This window comes from Solea solea, chromosome 4 (assembly GCF_958295425.1).
Source record: "Solea solea chromosome 4, fSolSol10.1, whole genome shotgun sequence".
In the NCBI taxonomy this organism is placed as follows: Eukaryota; Metazoa; Chordata; class Actinopteri; order Pleuronectiformes; family Soleidae; genus Solea; species Solea solea.
In genome coordinates this window covers 24,487,690-24,508,080 of record NC_081137.1, presented here as the reverse complement: position 1 = coordinate 24,508,080, position 20,391 = coordinate 24,487,690, and the positions used below count along the sequence as shown (strand labels likewise).

The window sequence follows — 20,391 nt, the reverse complement described above, 5'->3', positions numbered from 1 at the left end:
GCTTGTTCCTGATCTAATGATTGTTTTCAGCTGCTGTCATCCCTCGTGCCTTTCACATCATGCCGTCAGAGCAGAACTGCCGGGCTCTCTGAGAATAATAACGGAGAGAGAAAGCGAGGAAGAGAGACAGACACCACACTGACACAAAGAGCAGCTACGGGCAGACACGCATTCATCCTGCAAAATCAAGGCAAGACGGAATAAAAGCGGGAGTCAGGAAAAGGGGTGAATAATTCAGCAGCATCCGCGAGGAGTCCCCAACATGCAAACGAGGTCAGCGTGTGGAAGAGTGGAACACAGTAAATAAATCATCCAATGGAAAATGAAAAGGAAAGATCAGTCTTTTGACTGTTTCCTGGCAAAGAACGATTGCTGTTAGGAAAATAAATTAGGTGTGAGAGAGGTGGTACAATTCCCCAGAAGAGTGGCAGAAATCATTGTCAGGGTCATGTGAGACACAAATCTGCTATATTAGCTTTTTCACGCCTCATGCAAAAACACATCAAAGGTTCCCGCCCCCTCTCTCTTTCCTTTATTCACCTTATTAAAGTTTGTTTTTCACAAAGTCTGATTTTCAAGCCACCTGAGGCGAGAGTGAGGAGGAAAAAATTAAATTCAAATAAAGTTGACAGTGACAGCAGTGGGTAACGGAGGAACCTGTATAACTCATATCAGTCCATGACACCTGAGATATTAGCGCTCATCTCATTATCCTTCCCTCAGTGGCAGGACTCTGTGTGTGTGTGTTAGCATGTGGGCTAAAGATGGCTCTGGTTGACACATACACACCCTGTAGTATAATGTCACCTCTTTTCCTCTATGGTATTCTCTCCCTTTCTTTCCAAGTCAGTCCACGTGGTAAGATGGAACAGCTGCTCCACTCGCACACCATCACTCTCCATGGTCCGAGCGACTCGGCCGTCACACTTCACTGCACGAGTGGACAAGCACGCGCCGGTGCTCGGTCGGGCACTCACACAGACACACAGACACACATGCACACATGCACACAGACATACACACAGACCCACAGACACACACATACACACATACACACAGACACACACAGACGTGGCGTGGGCTGCAGTCGTGCTTGGTCAGTGGAGCAGAGAGCAGAAGACTGGTCCCCTGGTGCCGCACCACGAGGGCCAGGATTTAGGTGTCGAGTTACACACATGGTTGTGTCTCTTCACCTCTATCTGTCAGGACAGTGAGTGGTTTTTTATTTAACAACCACATACACACACTGTGTGAGTGCTGGGCTTCAGTTTTCACCCAGTTCTGGCACAAACATGTCATAACCATACAGTTGTGTTCCTGCTCAATGCTACACGCTTCAGCCAAATCACAGCCAGAGGTGTGTATGTATATAAATATATATAATCAAAGTGATGTCATGGCAAAAGACACAACAAATGAATGACAGCATAAACTTGTTTTCAGTGTAAAAAGCCTGTGAATGTGTGCAGCTGCTTTGTAATAAGCCCACCGCTCCATCACAACTACTATATTTAGTGATTTACTATGAAAGTGCTTTGGAAAGTGTTTGCCGCAGGGAAGCCGATTATGCTGCAGTGGTGGTTTGAGAAGTTTATATCGTTATTTTAATGGGGTTTTTTTTCCTCACCATGACTCAGCATAACCATTTTCTATCTACTGAGGATCAAGGCATACTGCAGCAGCCATCTTAGAATGAGTTAGCAGCACCATTGAGAGGAGAGCTGCACCGATTCTACCCATGTAAGTACAGGTATAAGACAGTAATATAGAACACAAATCAGTTACCTTTGGTGCTCACTGCAGTTTGTCATGATCTCTTTGTCTTATCTCCTTCACTCATCTAATCAAGCTGTTTGTTTTAAAGCCTAATTCTGTGCATCATTACTTTTCTCACGTGTGGGGGTTCCACAAGGCTCCATCCTGGGCCCTGTGCTGTTCAGACTCTACATTTTCATTATGCTGATGATGCACAACTGTAGATGTTATGATTATTATGTGTATCCACTAACACGAGGCCTATTGATCATATTAACATCCTTTAAATGTCACAAAGACAGAGGAATTAATCATGGAGGCAACGACGCAGATGCCACAACACAACTCACATTTTCTGCTTCTTGATACTGATTTAAACTTTAAACTCATCATGTTTTTTAAATTACATGTATATGTATACGGGATATATAGAATATACATATGTTAAATGAATTATCCTAAAGTATCTGCTTGCCTTGCACTTCAAATGTACACATTGTTAATGTGTAAAAGCATAGTTCTTGTGTATTCTGCCCTATTCAGCTGTGACAAGTGGGAGGATAAAAAGACGACAAGGGAACACAAAGGTTTACAGAGACAGAAAATAAAGGAAAGGAAAAGGCAGAAATTTCAGCTGGAGCAAAATGGAAGACAACGAGGAGGAGAGGGATGTATTTGTATGGCTTCAGAGCACATTACCTTTTAATAAGGGCACATACATTCTTCTCATAGTGATTTAATATGCAAGCATGGGAGAGCAAACTCCTCTTTTAATATTTATAACACTCTTCTTGTCGTCTGGCCTCGCGATTTGGGCTTGTTTAATAAATTAAAGGGGATTCAGGGCTTCAGTGAGTCACTGCTTGGATGGACTGAACCAAAAGTGTTACTCTTAAACTGCCTCACTAACTCCTCATCTTATCTGCTGCACTGATACCTGCTCCATATGGATTTATACTGTGAACCACTGCTGTTCTGAGGCATTGTAAAAACCTGTGCTGGTTTGAATCTGTGCTCAGATTGAATATCATTAATCACATCGTCACGTTTCTTGAACGCATGACAAACTGTTCACAGTCGAACTCAAAGAGGAACTCTTGTTCATGACTGAACGGTGACTAAGCAAATATATTAGTCCTGGATCGGTCTGACAAAATGGTGGATACATTTGAAAATGAACAATCAAGTGTAAACTCAAATATTCACGTCAGTCACAGCTCAGCAGGAGAAAAGTCTGCGTCCACGTCCGACCAGCTGATCTGAAATCATTGGGCGGTGAGTTCTGTTATTCTTGTTTAATCTTCAGCGTTTCATATCTGAGAAGAACTGAGCAAAGATATCAAAGACTCGACTTAGGATCTGAAAATGATACAGAATCCTCTATAGGAAACTTCCTGCATGTGTGTAATATTGAATATGTGTGTTTCCAGAGAGACTCAAGCATCCAAGAGTCTTACAGTTAACCCTCCTCTGCACCAGTTTAACAGATGCATCGTTCATCAATGACATCAGTGAGTGGAATTTACATAATAGTTAACATACACGTCAGCTTCCCTCACTCTTCCTCCCTGTTATTGATATTTAAACATTAAAAGCATGTGTCTGTCTGTCTCAGATACAGCTTTGTGAAGTTGCACAGATTAATACACAGAGCTGCAGTGTCCTTGTGTTTATGGTGTCGGTCAGGGAATCTTTGAATGTGGGAGAGAGCTGATCTCATGTGAGTATAAGGTCTGATTTCTCCAGGTTCTCCAGTTTCCTTCCACAGCCCAAAAACATGCAGATTTGTGCAGATTGGACACTTTAAATTGAGAGTGAGAGTGAGAGTGAGAGTGGACGGTTGTTGGTCTCTCAGGGGCTCTGTGATGGACTGGTGTCCTGGAACTTGGAACTTTAAGATTCCATCACAGTGTTAATGCTGCAGACACAGAAGCCTGTAAACAGACAGGAAGTAAAAGGTTCCTGCAGACTTTGTTTGTTCGATGAGACAATTATGCTCAGCTTTTTGGCTGCGACTGGAAAATCTAACGCTGGTTTGACTGCCAAGAAGAACGAGTCTCTATGGAGACACAGAGTGTAGTAGAGGAGCACGTGTGTGACACACACACACACACAGCAGCTACGAGTTAAAAAGATGGAACAGAAATGTTACCATGACCTGTTTGTGTGTGTGTGTCTTTGTACTTGACTGTTTACTGGGTCACAGTGGACTAATTATATTCTGAGAACAAATTATGAACTAATCATTGAATACGGATGTAGACTATCATGAGTGTTCGAGCTCTTCCAGGAATGAAAACAAATTGTGGTCAGGAGGGTAACAGCATGAACTTATAAGCAAAACAAAAATACTGAATCATCTTACGAGCATCAATCTATCAAAGCAGCTTCATGTTCAGTAAAAGCCGTAACCACTTCAAAACAGCAATCAAATACAACAGGGGACTTCATTTCAACAACTCTGCTCTGGTGACTGCACCGAGACTGCGCTGCTGCTGCAGGTTTCTCCACATTATTTTCTCTCATAACCTTCATGATGCTGCTGCTGCTGCTGGTTAGCTTGGAAGAACGGCTTTGCATGAGACGACAGCGGAGCAGCAGCGGCGGCCGCCGCACGCCAAAATGACTGATACTGGAGGAGGCGACACAGAGGAAGACGAGCAGAGGAAAATGAATAAAGGACAAAATAAAACTTCACGTCAACATACTGCTGCCGTCGAAATGAGTCTGCCGTGTGTGTGTGTGTGTGTGTGTGCATGAACGTGTGTGAACCACTTCAAGCTGCTGGAAGTGTGTGTTGCCATTGAGATTTAATGAATAGAATTGCTTTTACATGTAATTCATATCTGTAGCCCCAGGATCTACTGATTGCACATTTTCTGCTCTACACTTTATTCCAAATTGTTGCCATAATTCTTCTCCAAAGCAAGTTAATGTGGCAGGTCATCAATAAGCTTAGCCTGCAATAAGTGGAAAGACCTTTGCATTATGTTTTAATTCCTCCTGTGCTCCTCAGCTTTATGCTGTAAAGAATGAAGAATGGCAGAGAAAATGGAGAGAACATGGAGGGGACTATTCAATATTTAACCATTTGCCCCTGGGGAAGCTGCAACCTGAACATCGCCTCTGTGGTTTAAACACAGCTGACCTGGACACTTGCCCTCGAGAAAATATGTCTTTTTCTCATCACATGGCCTCAGCGCGCTCTCCTCCCTTTTAAACAAGATCAATAGCAATGGAATAAAGCCGTCACAAATCCCTCCCAGGAATGAATATTGTCTATTCACTTATTGAGTTTCCACAAAAGGTTGGTCTTCAGCCTAAAGAAGGTGAATGTTGGGCTACAAAGAAAATCTGGGACGTGACATTTTATTTTCACAGTAACTGCGATTGAATTGTTGAAATTTTAAATCTGCAAATACAATTTAAAAAAATTAATTCATTTTCGAGGTCACATGATTTGATAAAGATACATATAAAATACATTATCATATGTCATTTATTGCACTGACTGATGATTTTTTTCTAAAAATAAAAAAGGTAAAACAATGACGCTGTTGTATTAAACACACCCTCATTTAAACCACAAATGAATGATGTACTAAAATCACATAAAGTTTGAATCCCTTCTTCTTATTTTGGCTTCAGTCTTAAATCTGTGTGGTATAAATATGTAAGGTGTATCTTAGGTGTGTTTGCAGAATCTCATCCAGCATTAAAGATGAAAAGAATCCCAAACGTCTGGGTCTCTTGCCTCCACTCTTGTCCTTGACTGAACAGTCACTGCTATCAAACTCAAGTTCTTTTTGCTTTTTGTACTAAACAAAAACAAAACATTGGATTACGTTACCAAGGTAACCACCACCACTGTTTCAAACCTCAGGTAACAACTGGCCTTCTGGTATCAATTTTAAACATTTCAGCAGGTTTTTGCTCAGACTTTTATTAAGAGTCTCAAGGTTGTCGGTGCATTCCTTCACTTTTATCCTCCGTCCATCAACAAATAAATAAATGTACCATGCATGTGGGTAAATGTGCATTTTTCAGAGGCAGAGACGGCAGACATGAATAATTGCTGTCTTTTTTTTCTGCAGCAGTGTCAGGCTCCAGGGCTCAGGTCATCCACACCAAGGCTGATTATGAGAAGCCAATAGTAAATATTTTAAAACACCAAAGAAACTCGTGTGCGTGATCCAACCTCAGCCTCACAAGGTCAGAGCTGATTTACAAGCCGGGGAAAAAGCATTTGGCAAATTTTGAAGGAATCCAGAGTTTGTGGCGGAAGAGAATGTGTGAGTGTTCATGGAGGCAGGGAGGCAGGGAGGGAGGGAGGGAGGGGGGAGGGGTCTGATGACATTACACTGACCTCTGATACTTAGCACAAGAGTTATTACAGCCATTAAGGCTCACTGGGCTGTTGCAGCAGTGTGTGTTGGACAAACCTGCAGCACTTCTTTAATAAAGTGAATCACAGACTGCAGTGAGACAGTACATCAGTCCTGGCATCATACAGCCACACATGCCTTAAAGCGTTATGTGTATATGTATATATATCTATATATATATAGATATATATACATATACACCCCACAGGTGTATATGTATCCACCTGTGGGACTGATGTTAGCCCAGTGATATTTTTCTTTTGGTGAATATGTAGTCCAGCAGCATTAGGCCCATGGTTGCCATAGTAACAGGACTTACTGAGTTAAAATCTAACTTAAAAAGGCCTCACTTTGTGATTTGGAAAATCACAGGAGCTCAATTATGACAAAAATCCTACCGCTGTAAACGTGGAAGAATTATGACACTGTCATTGAGAATAAAGGTGGTGTCAAACTCACTGCTGCTTAAAAATGCTAATATTCTGCCTATGGCAAAAGAGAAGAACATCTGATGGAGCTCATCTGCACACAGGCTCTGGTGCCAAAGCTGGTTACGTGTGTTTTCTCTGTAAGACAACTTTCTTTAAAACAACAACAAAACATCATGGTGGCGTTACAGAGGCGGAGTTGTTTGCTTTCATCCAGAGCCCAAGAAAAAAAGAGCTGGTGATAAATCAAGCAGACACATGAAAGCAGATAGTGTAGTACCCTGTGACTGAGGATGATATTTAGATTCCCTGAGGATACGGAGAGGTTCAGCTCCTCTCATGTCTCTGCGTTACACAAACACACATCACAGAAGAACTGAGACACACTGATGAAGAAGATCCAACAATGTCAACGTCCTCAGAGAGATGAGTCAAGAATATACTCCTGTGAACTATGTTTCTGAGGTATTTTCAATTGTTTTTATGGTCAAATTAAGATTAAGAAATTAAGATAAGATAAAATAGTTGTACTTATTTTTTTACGTGTCATTTTGGACCACCGTGTTTTTACAACAGCCCACAACAGACAAACTAAACATCTTTGATATATTCTCCAACACAGGAAGGGAAGCGAGTTACTTTACTTTACTCAAAGACATTGTTAAGTTTTACACAGCGTTCCTTTAAAGCACCAATTAAACAATTACTTTAAGGAAAAATGTCCGATAATCGACAAAATGATCTAATCCGTAGTCCAACAACACTTTGTTGTCTGTCATGTAACATCCTCACATAACATGATGTAAAAGCACGTGGTGTCTTCAGGTTCAGAGTCTCTGGATTTATCTGCTGTCATTAGTACACCTGACTGTGTGAGGTGTTGATTGGGCCTGGCATTGAATTGACTTCCCACGCACCTGAGCTGCATCTCCTCATCAGGACCATGATGAATATGCAGTCGTCACATTTGTGATAGAACTGCTCTTTGGCTTCTCTGTCTCTGTCCTGCCATGAAAAGTCTCGTTGGATCACCTGCATCTGACCAGACATCTGTTTAACTCAGAGTCAGACTCTGCGTATTGAAGTGTTTGGAACGTGGGAGTCTGGGAGTCTGGGACTCTCAGAACAATCCATGCGTCGGCTATAATTCAGTCAGAGAACATTTGTATTACACCTTTTAAATCTACTCGTGTCTCTGCACAAAGTCCAGCCACACTCTCAAATCTTAACACCTGAAGGACCCTAAAGATGGTAATTTAGAGACGGCAGCGATGATGAGAGGAAATGATTCTGAGGTAATGGGACTTTGGAGCCCCATTACGTTGAGTGTATTGTAGAGAGGGAACAAAAACAGAAGGTAGACTCTCCTACGTCTATATGATCAAAGTACACGAATAAAAGTCTCCAAAAAAGACGAACGCTTCTCATCGTTTTCCTGATGAAAACTGCATGAGTAACACATCACTATTAGCACAGTTAGCAGCTGTTTACAAAGAAACACACACACAGCCTCAGCTCGCTCACTCACACACACATGGGTGGACTTCAGCTACAGCTGCTATCACAACATACTCAGCACTTGTTACAAAATCTCACAATTATCACATGTGAGATTTTGGGATTGTTACATTCTGTATGGAAAAGGGGAGGAGCTCTGACCTACTTAGTGACCTATTGGAAAAGAAGGTGCCGGACTTCTCTTAAGAAGGTGTTGCAGGTGCTGACACCACAACATGTTTGAAACATTAATAATGTTATGGTTTTTTTTATGGCCTTACAGTATGTTTTGTGTGGATGACATCGCTGCTGCTGCTGCTGCTGCTGCTGCTGCTGCAGGATGATGCTGGTCATTTCATTTCCACTGCAAATCAGAGGTTTTTAAAGCTGAAATCCATAAGTGTAACTCTTGGTAATTCATTACTCTCTGCAGGTATAAGAAATGCTGGAGATTTGGGAGAACCTCAGCAATTTATGCCTCACCAACGCCGTGTTCCATCTTCCTATAGATGACTGGCCATTATTCATATACTTTATGGAAGATAACAGCATTAATACTCTGTGTGGTGGCTATAATGTGTCTTTTAAATCAGATCTAAACCAGCGTCAGGAGTCATGATGAGACTTCTCCAGTGGTCAGATATTATCTGTTGGTTATGACATTTGCTTCTTTGAGTTTTGCATTTGCACACTTCAATTCTTTTTGAATTCTTTTCATTTCTTTTTTACAACGACCTGGAATGTGTCTCAGAGTCAAGTCTGAATGAAAAAAACAACTCGGTTTCAAAGAACAGGTACAAAAATGGTATAAAACAGACATATGGTTAATAATAAAAGTCCCAAAGGACAAACAAAGGTAGACAAAATGCTGTGTCTCGTTCCCAGAATGAGACGAGAGTGACGCTGGAAGCAGTGAAGTGAAGAAAAACAGGGAGATGAAAGTAAGAGAGCAGCATGCTGAGGAGGTTTCTGGACTCGCGGGCTCGTACTGTACCTCTGTTGCCAGTGACTGTGGGGTCTGAGGCGCGGGCGCCTAATTGTGCAGTAGGATCTGGAGGAATGGGATGTAGGGGGGGAGTGGTGGATGGTGGCAGGGTGGTTGGGGCGTCTGGTGGAAGGGACAGACACACACACACACACACACAAAAATAATACAAGGACAACAACAACAACAACAACAACAACAACAACAACAACAAAATGAATTCACATGGGGCGTTAGGGCCAATAAAAGAGCAACAAAAATGGTTTAAGGCAAACATTATACAGTGATGGGAACCTGCTGAATGACATCTGAGTGAATATCAATCCCATAAATGTTAGTGGGTCTGGTTTTGTTTGTTAAACATTGTTAAAATGAGCGATATTGTATATAACAAATGAAGCCAATGAACCTTTTATGTTACATGGGTGGAATATTTGACAGGGTTTATTTGCATCATTTGAATATACTGTTTGTATGAATGTTTAATGTTTAAAAAGAGAAACTCGTCACTGTGTTTCTACAGCACGTGGACACATTAGATCTGCATCCTGAAGCACAAACAAAGAACAATGGCTCCACCCACATATACACCTGCTGCTGAAACCACAGGAAACAGGAGAAAACCACAGGGAACAAAGGAGACAGTTGTATAAGTGTTTACCATTAAATGTCACTTGGTTAAAAGTACCAACACTGGTCCATTGACGGTTCTCTTCCCTTGGTCCTCAGGTCACACTGCCCTGCTGTTGCTCCAACACACCTGATTCAGATGAACAGCTCGTCAACACGCCCTGCAGAGGCCTGCTAACGAGCTGTTCATCTGAATCAGGGCAACATCTAAAACATGCAGGCAGACCGATGTTTATTCTCCATTATTGTGTGTTGTGAGCCCAGCCCACAGTCTGCAGACTAAGTAAAGCTACTGTTCTCAGTCCAAACACAAGCCCGATCCAGGACTTTACCACTCCAAACTCAAGTGTACCATGATGTAATCTGTTTTCATCACGGCCACGTGTTCGGAACATTTGGCAGCAAAGTTAATAAAGTTACACTCCCATCTTGGCTTTTAATGTTTATGTCGCTCTGCTTCTTCTTTTTTTTCCTTTTCTCATGAGCCAGTGGTTTTTAATTGGCTGTGGTTCTCATTCTCGGGGCCAACTGTCCTGCGTCTCCCTGACATTTCAGGCTGAGTGTGAATCACCAGGCAGCTAAGTGGATGTCTTTGGGAAGAGAAAAAACGTCTTCTCTTCAGAGGGAAACCATTAAAAGGGTATTTTCCAAGAATTATGGTAGCAATTGTGAAAGGCTAAAAGGTGTGCTAATCACTAATGAAGGGCAGGAACAGACTGGCTGCCATTTCAGACGAACGCGTCATGAATCTGGATCGCAGTCTTTTTTGCAGCATAGAGTTTGTCACTTTAATAACAATACTGTCATTATGGGCATCGTGGCTCCTGCTGCAGTGAGGTCAGAGGTCAGGGAGGCGATTGAATATCACAGAAAAAAACCAGCATGTGATGAAATGTTTGAGGTTTGATTCATTGTGGGAGCTAATGGTTCTGTAAATGATTAAAGTCCTTCTAATCAATATGCTGCTATAGCCTTTTATGTAAATGAAGGTGATGAAGTGTGTGAACTGAACAGAACTGAACACAGATTTCAATTCAGAAGAAAAACTCTGAATGGAAATAACACGTCTGTAAATGGACTGTGAACGCTACGCACCACTGCACTAAACATTCTCAAACACTATATGCAAACAAAGTTCAGACCTTTTTCTTGTCGTCAGTATTATGGGATGAGTTAAAACACATGATGTCACAATAGCACTGACAAAGATCTGTTGTGATTTGTATTAAACTGTTTTTTTTCCTTGTCCTTGCTGTGATGTGATCACATGTAGCCGAAGATCAAGTCGCCACGCCTTAAAAATACCTTTGATTTAGAAGATGATATTTATATTGATACATAGATGTATAAAAGTGTAATAGCATCGTTCTGAGAGTCTTATCTGTTTGTGATTAATAGTCAACCTTGTAGAAACGTATGCGTCTCGTTCACAGGACGTGGACGCAGACCGACACACTGTTGTGTCCAAGCTTTTATGACGTGTGAAACTTTACAGTGAAAACACACACACACACACACACACTCACACATCCTGCGATGACTGCAGAGGTTTTCACACACTGCTGCAGAAACTGCTTCATGAATACTGACATTAACCTTGGAACTGGTTTTTAATCAAATCCTATCGACTATATTAATTTCAACAACAGATTATAAAATAGGTCACTTTTTAAATAAAGACTTGGACACATGTAATAATAATAATAATACTATTTATAATAATGTAATATTTGATTGAGGCGTCTCCTTGCATGGATTGTGTGTCTTTTAGTTCCCATCTCACAATATCTAAGTTCCTAAAACAGAGATGTATCACTGCTCTGCCTGTTTACAGTATTCTTACTTAATGCTGAGAGACAAACTGCAGTGAAGACACAGACGAGGGAAAAACACTATCTGTTTCCCCCTGACACAGAGTCCCTTTATCCTCCACCTCCTCAGGCGTTACTAGGAATGACTTATCCTTCCTGGTGATATTCCTGACAACACAGCAATAAATTCTGCCTCTCTCACACATTTCCCTGGGCCGCAGGTGTATTTAAGGAAAGGCCTTCATTCTCCTCACTAATCACTCTCAGCACTGGTACAGTACGCAGATCAGGAGCCTGTTAATGTTGTTTGTGTCTGTTGAGTGTCTGTTAGCTCCTCCCACTCTTTACGTGTAGCATCACTGCATGAAACCTCATCATCCTCGTGCAGCTTCTGCTCTTGTACAGCCCTTCATGTGTCATGTGATCAATAACCGATGACGTGATCACATAAAACACCACTGGCCACTTATCTACTTCACCTTTTCTTTGAACTCACCGTAGACGTAGAGTATATATTCAGCACTGCTGGTCCCGAGGTGGTTGGTGGCTTCGCAGCGGTAGGTGCCATTGTCTGTCTTGTTGAGTGAAGTGAAGGTGAGGTCCCTGCCCTCTACAATCATCCTGTCCAGGTCAGGAAGTTCACTGCCGTCTTTTGTCCACATCACAGGATCTGGCCTAGAAGGTAAGAGCATGTGAGAGAGAAACGGGACATGTTACATATTTACACAAAGGGCTGACATCAGGGCTGACATCAGGGCTGACATCAGGGCTGACATTGGCTAACACGGACGCCGAGACACTTACGAAGGGTTTCCTTTGGACACACACTCCAGCTTTAAGTACTGGCCCTCCTGAGGAACCGCCAGGGAGTGGACGATCTCCACACGAGGAGCGTCTAGGACAGACAAACACGACTCAGAGACTACAATCATATTTACTGCTTACAGCATTAGGATGACTTTATGTCTAATCTACTCTGAAATAAATGCTACAAACAAAACAGGTTTCAGTTTCAAAGTGTGTGTGTGTGTGTGTGTGTGTACTCACAGTGGACCTCCAGTACTTCAGTAGCCTGCTGTGGTGTCTGTGTGAGTGCCACATGGTCCACTTTGCAGGTGTAGGCCACTCCATCATCATTTCTGTCCACGTGCAGCTGCAGAGAGCTCCGTACTGTAAACGTCTTCCCACTTGCATTCACCTCTTTGGCACCTTTGGAGAGATTTGCATAGAATCACAGATGCAGCACTTTAAAATAGCACGGTGTGATGGCTACACATCAGCGTGATGCTCCTGTGCTCCACTTTGCTTCACCACAGTTTCTCTCTCCTCCACAAAGACAACGGCAAACGTGCAATAACAACACCAACCTGAATGGGAATTTTACAATATTGCATCATATTTGAACCAAAAAGTGTGTTTGCACAATTCATATTTTTGGCTGCATTGAAGAAATGACATAATGATAATTATTTAAGTGAAACCACTCTGTCCTTAAGTTACAAGTTTAACATTAAAGTCTAGATGTACCTGCCAAGATTTCCAGACCAACAACCGTGAATGCATATGGTGTAAACCTAATATTAACTAAATGTCCTCCCTGTACTAATGTTTTTTTAATCACTCTGTTTCAGTCAGAGCTCGAAGAAAAACCCATTTGCTCACTTCCTGGTTGGGCCTCCTTTTGGGAGTCGCTTTATTGCTCCCTGACAAAAGCTAAATCTCACCACACACTTCAAAGCACTCCACTTCTCCCTCATTTCAGTCTTATTGGGATAAAAACATTAACACGGCAAATCACACATTTGGCAATAACTTCAGTCAGCCCCTTAGCAGAGCATCATTATGCACAGTCCTCTCCATCTGTGCAATCTGCTTTCAAGGCTTTCCCTCAAACACCTGCCCTGTGATACAGAGCAAACAGCTGATCCACCCCTCAGTACCCATCAACACCCCAGCGTTTGCCAAAGCAACTCCTGCATCCGAGCATCCGAGCAGCCGAGCTCGGCCGCGCTCCATCAGTTTTGTTTTGTCTGTATAATCCCAACATTAAAGTAGAATGACCAGACACTAATCTTTGACAACACTGGTGTCCTGGAATCGTATTTACTCGTCACGAATCATCCCAGGAAGCAGTGACACAGTAAACGGATCTGACACAGTAAACGGAGGCCTTTCTAACTAATTCTAATTGACCCTCACACGACACAGAGTCTCCTGTACGACCAACACTTTCATCACAAGCTCAGCATATATATTTTCTGAGAGTCTGTTCCTCTGTTTCTACTGTGAGCAGTGAGAGAGAGAGAGAGAGAGACTTCCTAAACAATAACAGAACTGTGGCTGTGTTGATGAAACAGATGACGTTCAATGATGTTTGAAGTTCTGATGAAGCCTCATCCTCCACATATGACACAGATGTTCAGCTTTATGTTATGTAATAGATATGAACATCGTCTTTCAGGGAAGACACTCTGGATGCATGCATGTGTGTGTGTGTATCTTTTCATTGAGGCACACATACTGTAGACCTCTTCCTTATTTGTTTTACCATGGACTGTGCAGGTCTTACACCAACAATACAGCGTAAATACTGTGTCATACACAACAAGCCCTGTTTCTGATTCAAAGCAAAAGCACTCACTGAATCTTCTTTAAATAAAGTTTTACTGTAAAATATTTGCAGCGTCCTGACATTTATTTGAGTACAGAGAAGAGTTTTATAATTTATCTGGAGTTTATAAAGTCTATTTTTATGATTTTATGAAAGTTACACATATCTACCTGAACATATTTATTTAATCCTCTGCTCACATACAGTAAATGTCCATCTCAAGCCAGTTTGTCCATATGAATCCACACTTAACGTATTTCAATCTGTGCCTTGAGTGATTTTCAGTGTGTCCACTGTGTAGCATCTCTGTGGTGCGGTGTGCGCCCTTGTTTGACTCTCTTAAGGAGACAGTTTATGCTCCACATCGTTCCCACCTCTGTGCTCATCTGCTACACTTTCTAAGCATCGCGCCCCACTGTCTCCTCTGTCTCCTCTCTCTCTGCATTCTGCCAATCAACTCTTCCGCTCAGTCACTTTCCTCCAACCGAGTCAATGAGGCTGCCTCCCCCAGAGATGACTGAGTGACAGGTCTGCAGTGTTTGGAACATCCATCCACACCACAGAGGGGGGAGGAGGGGGGGAGGAGGAGGAGGGGGTTCTTCACAAAAAGAGAAACTGTGGGAAACAAAAGAGAGTGAAACAGATGCTATAGCTAAAGAGGGAGTGGATTTCTAATATTATTACACTGCCTGAGCGTCTGTGTCAAACTCTTCCTCATTCTCTTTTTGCAGTCCTACATTTTCTAAAGTGTTATCTGACTGCACTCTTTATCTCTGATTTATCTGATCCAACAAAATAAAATATACATCCCAACAAGAGGGTGTGTTCAATTTCTTAAATGGACGTATGAACACAACAATAATAAATAAATAAATAACTTAATATTGTCTTTTATAAAACAAAATCATGCTATTTGAGAATTATATGAGATTATACTGGCTTTGTTTAAATATATTGACTTGCAGTGTTTTAGGAACCAGAATCCCTGTGAAGTTATTCTGACCTTAAAACTCCATTTATTTTGTTATTGCAGGTTTGCTTTCAGCAAAAAGTGTGTCATAATAAAATGATTTAAATGTGCGGCACTCTGAAACAACAGCAATCAAGAAACGATAGAGTGACTGTGCTGCGTGATTTAAGTGTCTACGCTGATGTAGATTCTCGTCTCACCACCATGTGAATGCACTCTGATTGTCTCTGTGTCACTGAGGATAAGAGCAATGATAATAATAATACTACAGACATTTTCACTGATGTCATTATTATGTTCACAGTTTGTGAACATAATAATCTTGTACAACATGAGTGCATGTGTGAGTTAGTATAATTGCTCTGTAAATATGGAATCACACTTTAGGTACAGCTAATGTGAACAGTTGACATTAAACCTCACAGGCCCACGACATGCCAGGCAAATATTAACAGCTACATAACTAAGCAACGACGAGCAACTTGTGATGGTAGTTTTTCTTCAGAAATGAATAAAAAAAATACTGTAAATAAATCAAATTGCTGGAGGAACGTCTGAATCCTTGTAATCATAGTAAGTTTTCTTCATTTGCTCAAAGGAGCGAGGTCACTGCTCAAAGGAAGGACTTGAATAATTATTCATTATTTATTATCAGACCTCATAATAAACTCAAGTTAACTTGGACAAAAAATATGTATGTAATCATGAAGTGATTTGTCTCTTTTTAAATGGTAGTAAGTAAAAACACGTCTTTAAGTACAGTTATGAGCAGTCAGCAGGAACTTGTGACATCATACTGTCATTGGAACTCTTTTCTTGTCAAATTTCATGTTGTTTTTGTTTGTTTTCCTCGACTCTTCTCGAATCTTAACCCTGATGAAGCCATTTACTTACAAGCGTTTGTACTCATAGATGTTGTGAAGTGAAAATGTGGAGGAAAAACCCATAAAAGATCATCTCTCTGCAAATATCCAGCTAATGCATTTACAGTGTGCTCAGTCGCAGACACAGCTGTGCTCCAAACAGACTAAAGTTCAAGTTCTATGCCTTTGGATACGAGCACACAACATATGCATAACAACAATCCTCAGCGTAATAACCCGCTCTTTCAGGGCACCACTGCTGCCGCGTCATCCCAGCACAGTCTCAGACAGAGGTGTGAATATTTCCTCACCTGCTGTCCTGCTGTCCTGCCTGATAAGGCATTATTTTTGCAATGTATTGCTAATTATTTTGCAGAGCTCAATGCTACAGGCTGTGGATCTGCAGGAGTCTCCAGACCTCACTGAGAAACAATGGTTGAATTTAAGTTGGCCAGAAACCTACAATAGAGGGGAAATATAAATATTTATCACAGGTTTTTGTGTTGCAGTCTTACTTTCCTGTTTTTTTTTTATTAAATATAAGAAAAATCTATACAATATTGCAAATTTCACCTGTTTTGTTTCCCCTTAACAAAAATGCCTGGCAGTATTTGGTTGTTTTGTGTCCTCACGGCTCTGAAACATCACTGTGAGCCAAGACGTTGCCTCAGAGGATTAAAAAAAGGAAATGACAGGTACAGAAATATGAGAATTTGACTCTTTGATGCCTTTTATAACAGGAGAGAACAGCCCAGAAAAGAGCAGTGACCAGAGGGTTACACAGAAACGTACATTAGTCTGTGGGTTAAGGTGAAGATTGTTTCATTTAAATGCAATAAAAATCATGTTGTCAAACGTGTATTTTGTGATTTGACTGGCGCCTTGTCCTCGATTCACTCCTACAGTATGTGATGGGACGACAACATACTTTACATCATTTAACATCACAGTCAATTAAAGAAGACGTGAAACTATTAACTCATACGTCTCAGACGTCCTACTTTCTACTCAACCTGCAAACCAGAAGACTTTTCATATTATGGTCGAGACTGCAGGTCCAGTGAAGTGTGGAGGAGACATTTTGTGTCTTCCACCAGCGTCTCACTTGCTGGCAGCCCGTGGATGTCCTGTCTTATCTGACCTGTCTTACCGTCCCGAGCCAGCTGACGAGCGACTACGACCAGGGAGCATTTTTAAATGTTAGGAGAGTTTCTATCAGCGGCTGGCAGACTCGTATCATAATGTCCTCGCTGACATGAAACTCCCTGAGCATTCATGAAAACAGCTTTTCACTCGGCGAGGAGAAGCCTGCTCAGTCTCCATGTCTTGGCATTTAAAAGTGGACAGCTGCTCCACCTCCAGCATGTCGCTCTTAATGTGTGTAGACAGTGGGTGTAGCAATATGAGCTCCCTTTTCTCACCACTGTCCAAGACTGTTAACCTGAGAAGTCCTTATACATGAGGAGGAATAATCCTGAGGATGAAGGTTCAGACGTGTGTTTGTATTATGAAATGATTTGTTTGAAAATTGATTCAATGTTTCGACGACACAAATGACGTGTGTGTAAAACAGGAAAACCTCTTGTCTATAAACAATGTAATAAACTCTTCACACAAAGCAACACATGTCATTGCTCATGCTCTCATGCTCTCATGTATATCGACTCCAGGGCTGAATATGGTTTTCAGCATCTTTTATTCATGTCCGTATGACTTGCAGGAGCCATCTTGAAATTCCATCTTTATTGGTCATTGATTGACTCCACCCTGTGGGAGGCGGACAGGATAATTGTGCTTGCAATGCTGAATTTGAAAGTGTGCAAAAGTGCCTCATTTGTACTTCTTTAAAACTAGAAAATGTCCTAATATTCCTTCTTTTATAGTTCACACAGCCACACTTCTCATCAGTGTCAACATTATTCTTTCTGGAATGACTTTCAGGATCGATTGCCTCTTCACATCCCTCAATAGCTCTTTCCGGAGTAAACCCCAGAATAATAATGGTCACCTCATTCTCCTCTCACTCCCAGCAGGCAGTCAAGGACAATTACTCAGAAAAGTTTTAAAAAAGCTGTTCAGCTCTGCAGTGAATCGCAGACCTGAGTGTGCCAGGTACGATATAATAGCTCCATGTCCTTGACTCACAACTTTGACAACAGAATAGAGACGCCACGCAAATCTGAATCAAATCTGGAGTTTTTTCCTTAAGCCTCCTTGAAATAGAGCGATCGCATAACACGATGAAGCAATAACCTCTGCAGTTTAGGTCAGAGAGTTTGAGAACGCTCGTCAGACAGCGAACATCCTCAGCCTTATTTGAAATAAATATTCATTTCATCTGTGCTCGCTCTCACACAGCTCCCTCTGCTTCAGTGGTGTGTAAACAAGTGCTACACGTGGTGATATTGGCAGAGGCCTCTCTGGGTTACGATGTGTAACTGAGATAGAAATATATCATTACTGGGTGGGGACTGAGGGGATCTGAGGGACAAAGAGGCTGAGAAATAAGAATATTGGATTTTGCTCCACACACAAGCTTATGTCCTTATACTTGCACACACACACACACACTTAGCATGTGAATGGGTGATGGACTGCTCCAGTGGCTGCGTCGGCAATATAATCTTCTCTATTCCCACAGATCCCACACCAATATGTCACAATTGTCATTTAGTCCCAGCGTGGTCACCCACAATCAGATGACTTTTCACACTGAACACGTCGCACTCCTGTCAGGATGATGAACACTTCATTTGTGCTCACACAGACCTTTACATGCATATATACACATAACAAGTGCAGGTCAGCTTTATTTACAGCGTGTGATGATGACTGCATGAAAGGAAGATAACGGCTAAAGATAACGGCTAAAGCAGCTCTGCTAACGACCACGTGAACGGCATGAACGGCATGAACGGCATGAATGATGAGACAGAAGAGCACAGTCTCACGTGAAGAGCGGCAACAACACAAACAGATGCTGCCGATGCTGCCGTGCTGAATTAGAGCGAGCACACGGAGGCTCGTCTTGAATTGCCCACCGGGGACAAATAAAGTTTTTGAAATTGAAATTGAAAAGTGAACAGGTAAATCTATTCAGGTTAGCACAAAGACAGGGAGAGCATTTATTATTTTAATTTGTGTAGTATTTCAGAGAGTGTCACTCACTGAAAATGAAATTATGATAATGTGTGTCGGTGAGGTTTCACACACACACACACACTCTGTGCCAGGAGGCAGAGGGAGAAGTGGGTCTGATCAGCTCAGGTGGTTGAAGCACATTTTTCCTCGTCTCGGATGGAGTTTCTTAAGAATGTTGAAACCATGTCAAAAGAGGCTGATTAGAAAAGGTGCAGCGCTTTCTATGGCTGATTTCAAGCTGACACTCTGAACATAATCTGGTCTGGACCAGGTTATGTTTGCTTTGTGACATGGAAAACTCTGGCTTTAGACTCCACATACCTCGCTAAGCCACTAATCTGGCTCTGGAGCACAGGCCTCAGGTTGGAGTCTCACTGGCTTGAGTTTGTTTCCCACATTTAAACACACGTCTGTGTATCTGTGTGTATATGAAGCCACACTCATCATCTATGTAATGATTCACCGCTCGCTTATTATTATAACAACATCAGTGGCAGAAATGCATTTATGAAGTGTAAAACGTATGAGTCATAAAGTACACAAGCACAGACTATTTTCTGACACATTACTTATGAATTAAAAACAGTGTTATACCTATTTATTAAGTATTAATCAAGAATATCACGGTGATATTATTAATATTTCTATCATACAGAGATGATGTTGACAGAGAGGTCAAACGTTTGTGGATGAGTTTGAAGGAGAATTGTCAAAAGTCCATGTGTGAGATTAACACAGCTGAATAAATGTGATGACATGGATCCAATATCATCTCACTGCTACAGTTAATTAAATTCAGAGATAACCATGATATCTGCTTAAAACTGTGTGGAACTGCTGCATTGATTTGGACTTATCTGTGTGCTTATCTGGACCCTGGGCTCAGCTGCTGGGTCTTAAGCTCGGGTAGAAAGTGCTGGACTGTCAGTGGCTGAGGAAGCTTTTCAGTGAGGTCAGCGTGAGCTGCAACGACATCGACAATCAGCTCAGACGCTCCTAACCTGACAGAAACACTGCCACTGAGGTCACTTCTCTTTTGTTTTATATAAGTATAAATCAATCTACGATTAAACTTCTACTAAAACATTGAAACGAGATTTATCTGTGTCTGTGTTCACATTTAAATATAAACACTTTCATCCTTTAATCATTTATTGATATGGAGAAAATGGAATAGATTTCAAAGTCAGGAGTGAAGTAAAGACGACGTTCAGTCACCTGAGCACACACTTCCTCCTCTCTGGGTAAAGAACTACATCCTTGTCACAGTGAATAATATCGTGACATAAAAATGTACAAGGCTGAAATTAAAGAG

General features: G+C 41.6%; 1 protein-coding gene across 5 annotated transcripts in view; it reads right to left on the bottom strand.

Moving 5' to 3' along the window:
- cadm2a (cell adhesion molecule 2a) overlaps positions 1-20,391 on the bottom strand; it is a 148,766-nt gene that overhangs the window by 3,602 nt on the left and 124,773 nt on the right. For 4 of the 5 annotated variants that reach the window (XM_058627030.1, XM_058627032.1, XM_058627031.1 and 1 more), the window contains 4 exons: positions 12,539-12,700; positions 12,296-12,386; positions 11,988-12,166; positions 9,060-9,173 (listed from right to left, as the gene is read on the bottom strand). In XM_058627030.1, coding sequence (XP_058483013.1) covers positions 9,060-9,173; positions 11,988-12,166; positions 12,296-12,386; positions 12,539-12,700 — 546 coding nt within the window. The remainder of the gene's footprint in view (positions 1-9,059; positions 9,174-11,987; positions 12,167-12,295; positions 12,387-12,538; positions 12,701-20,391) is intronic. The other variant, XM_058627033.1, reaches the window with a different exon arrangement.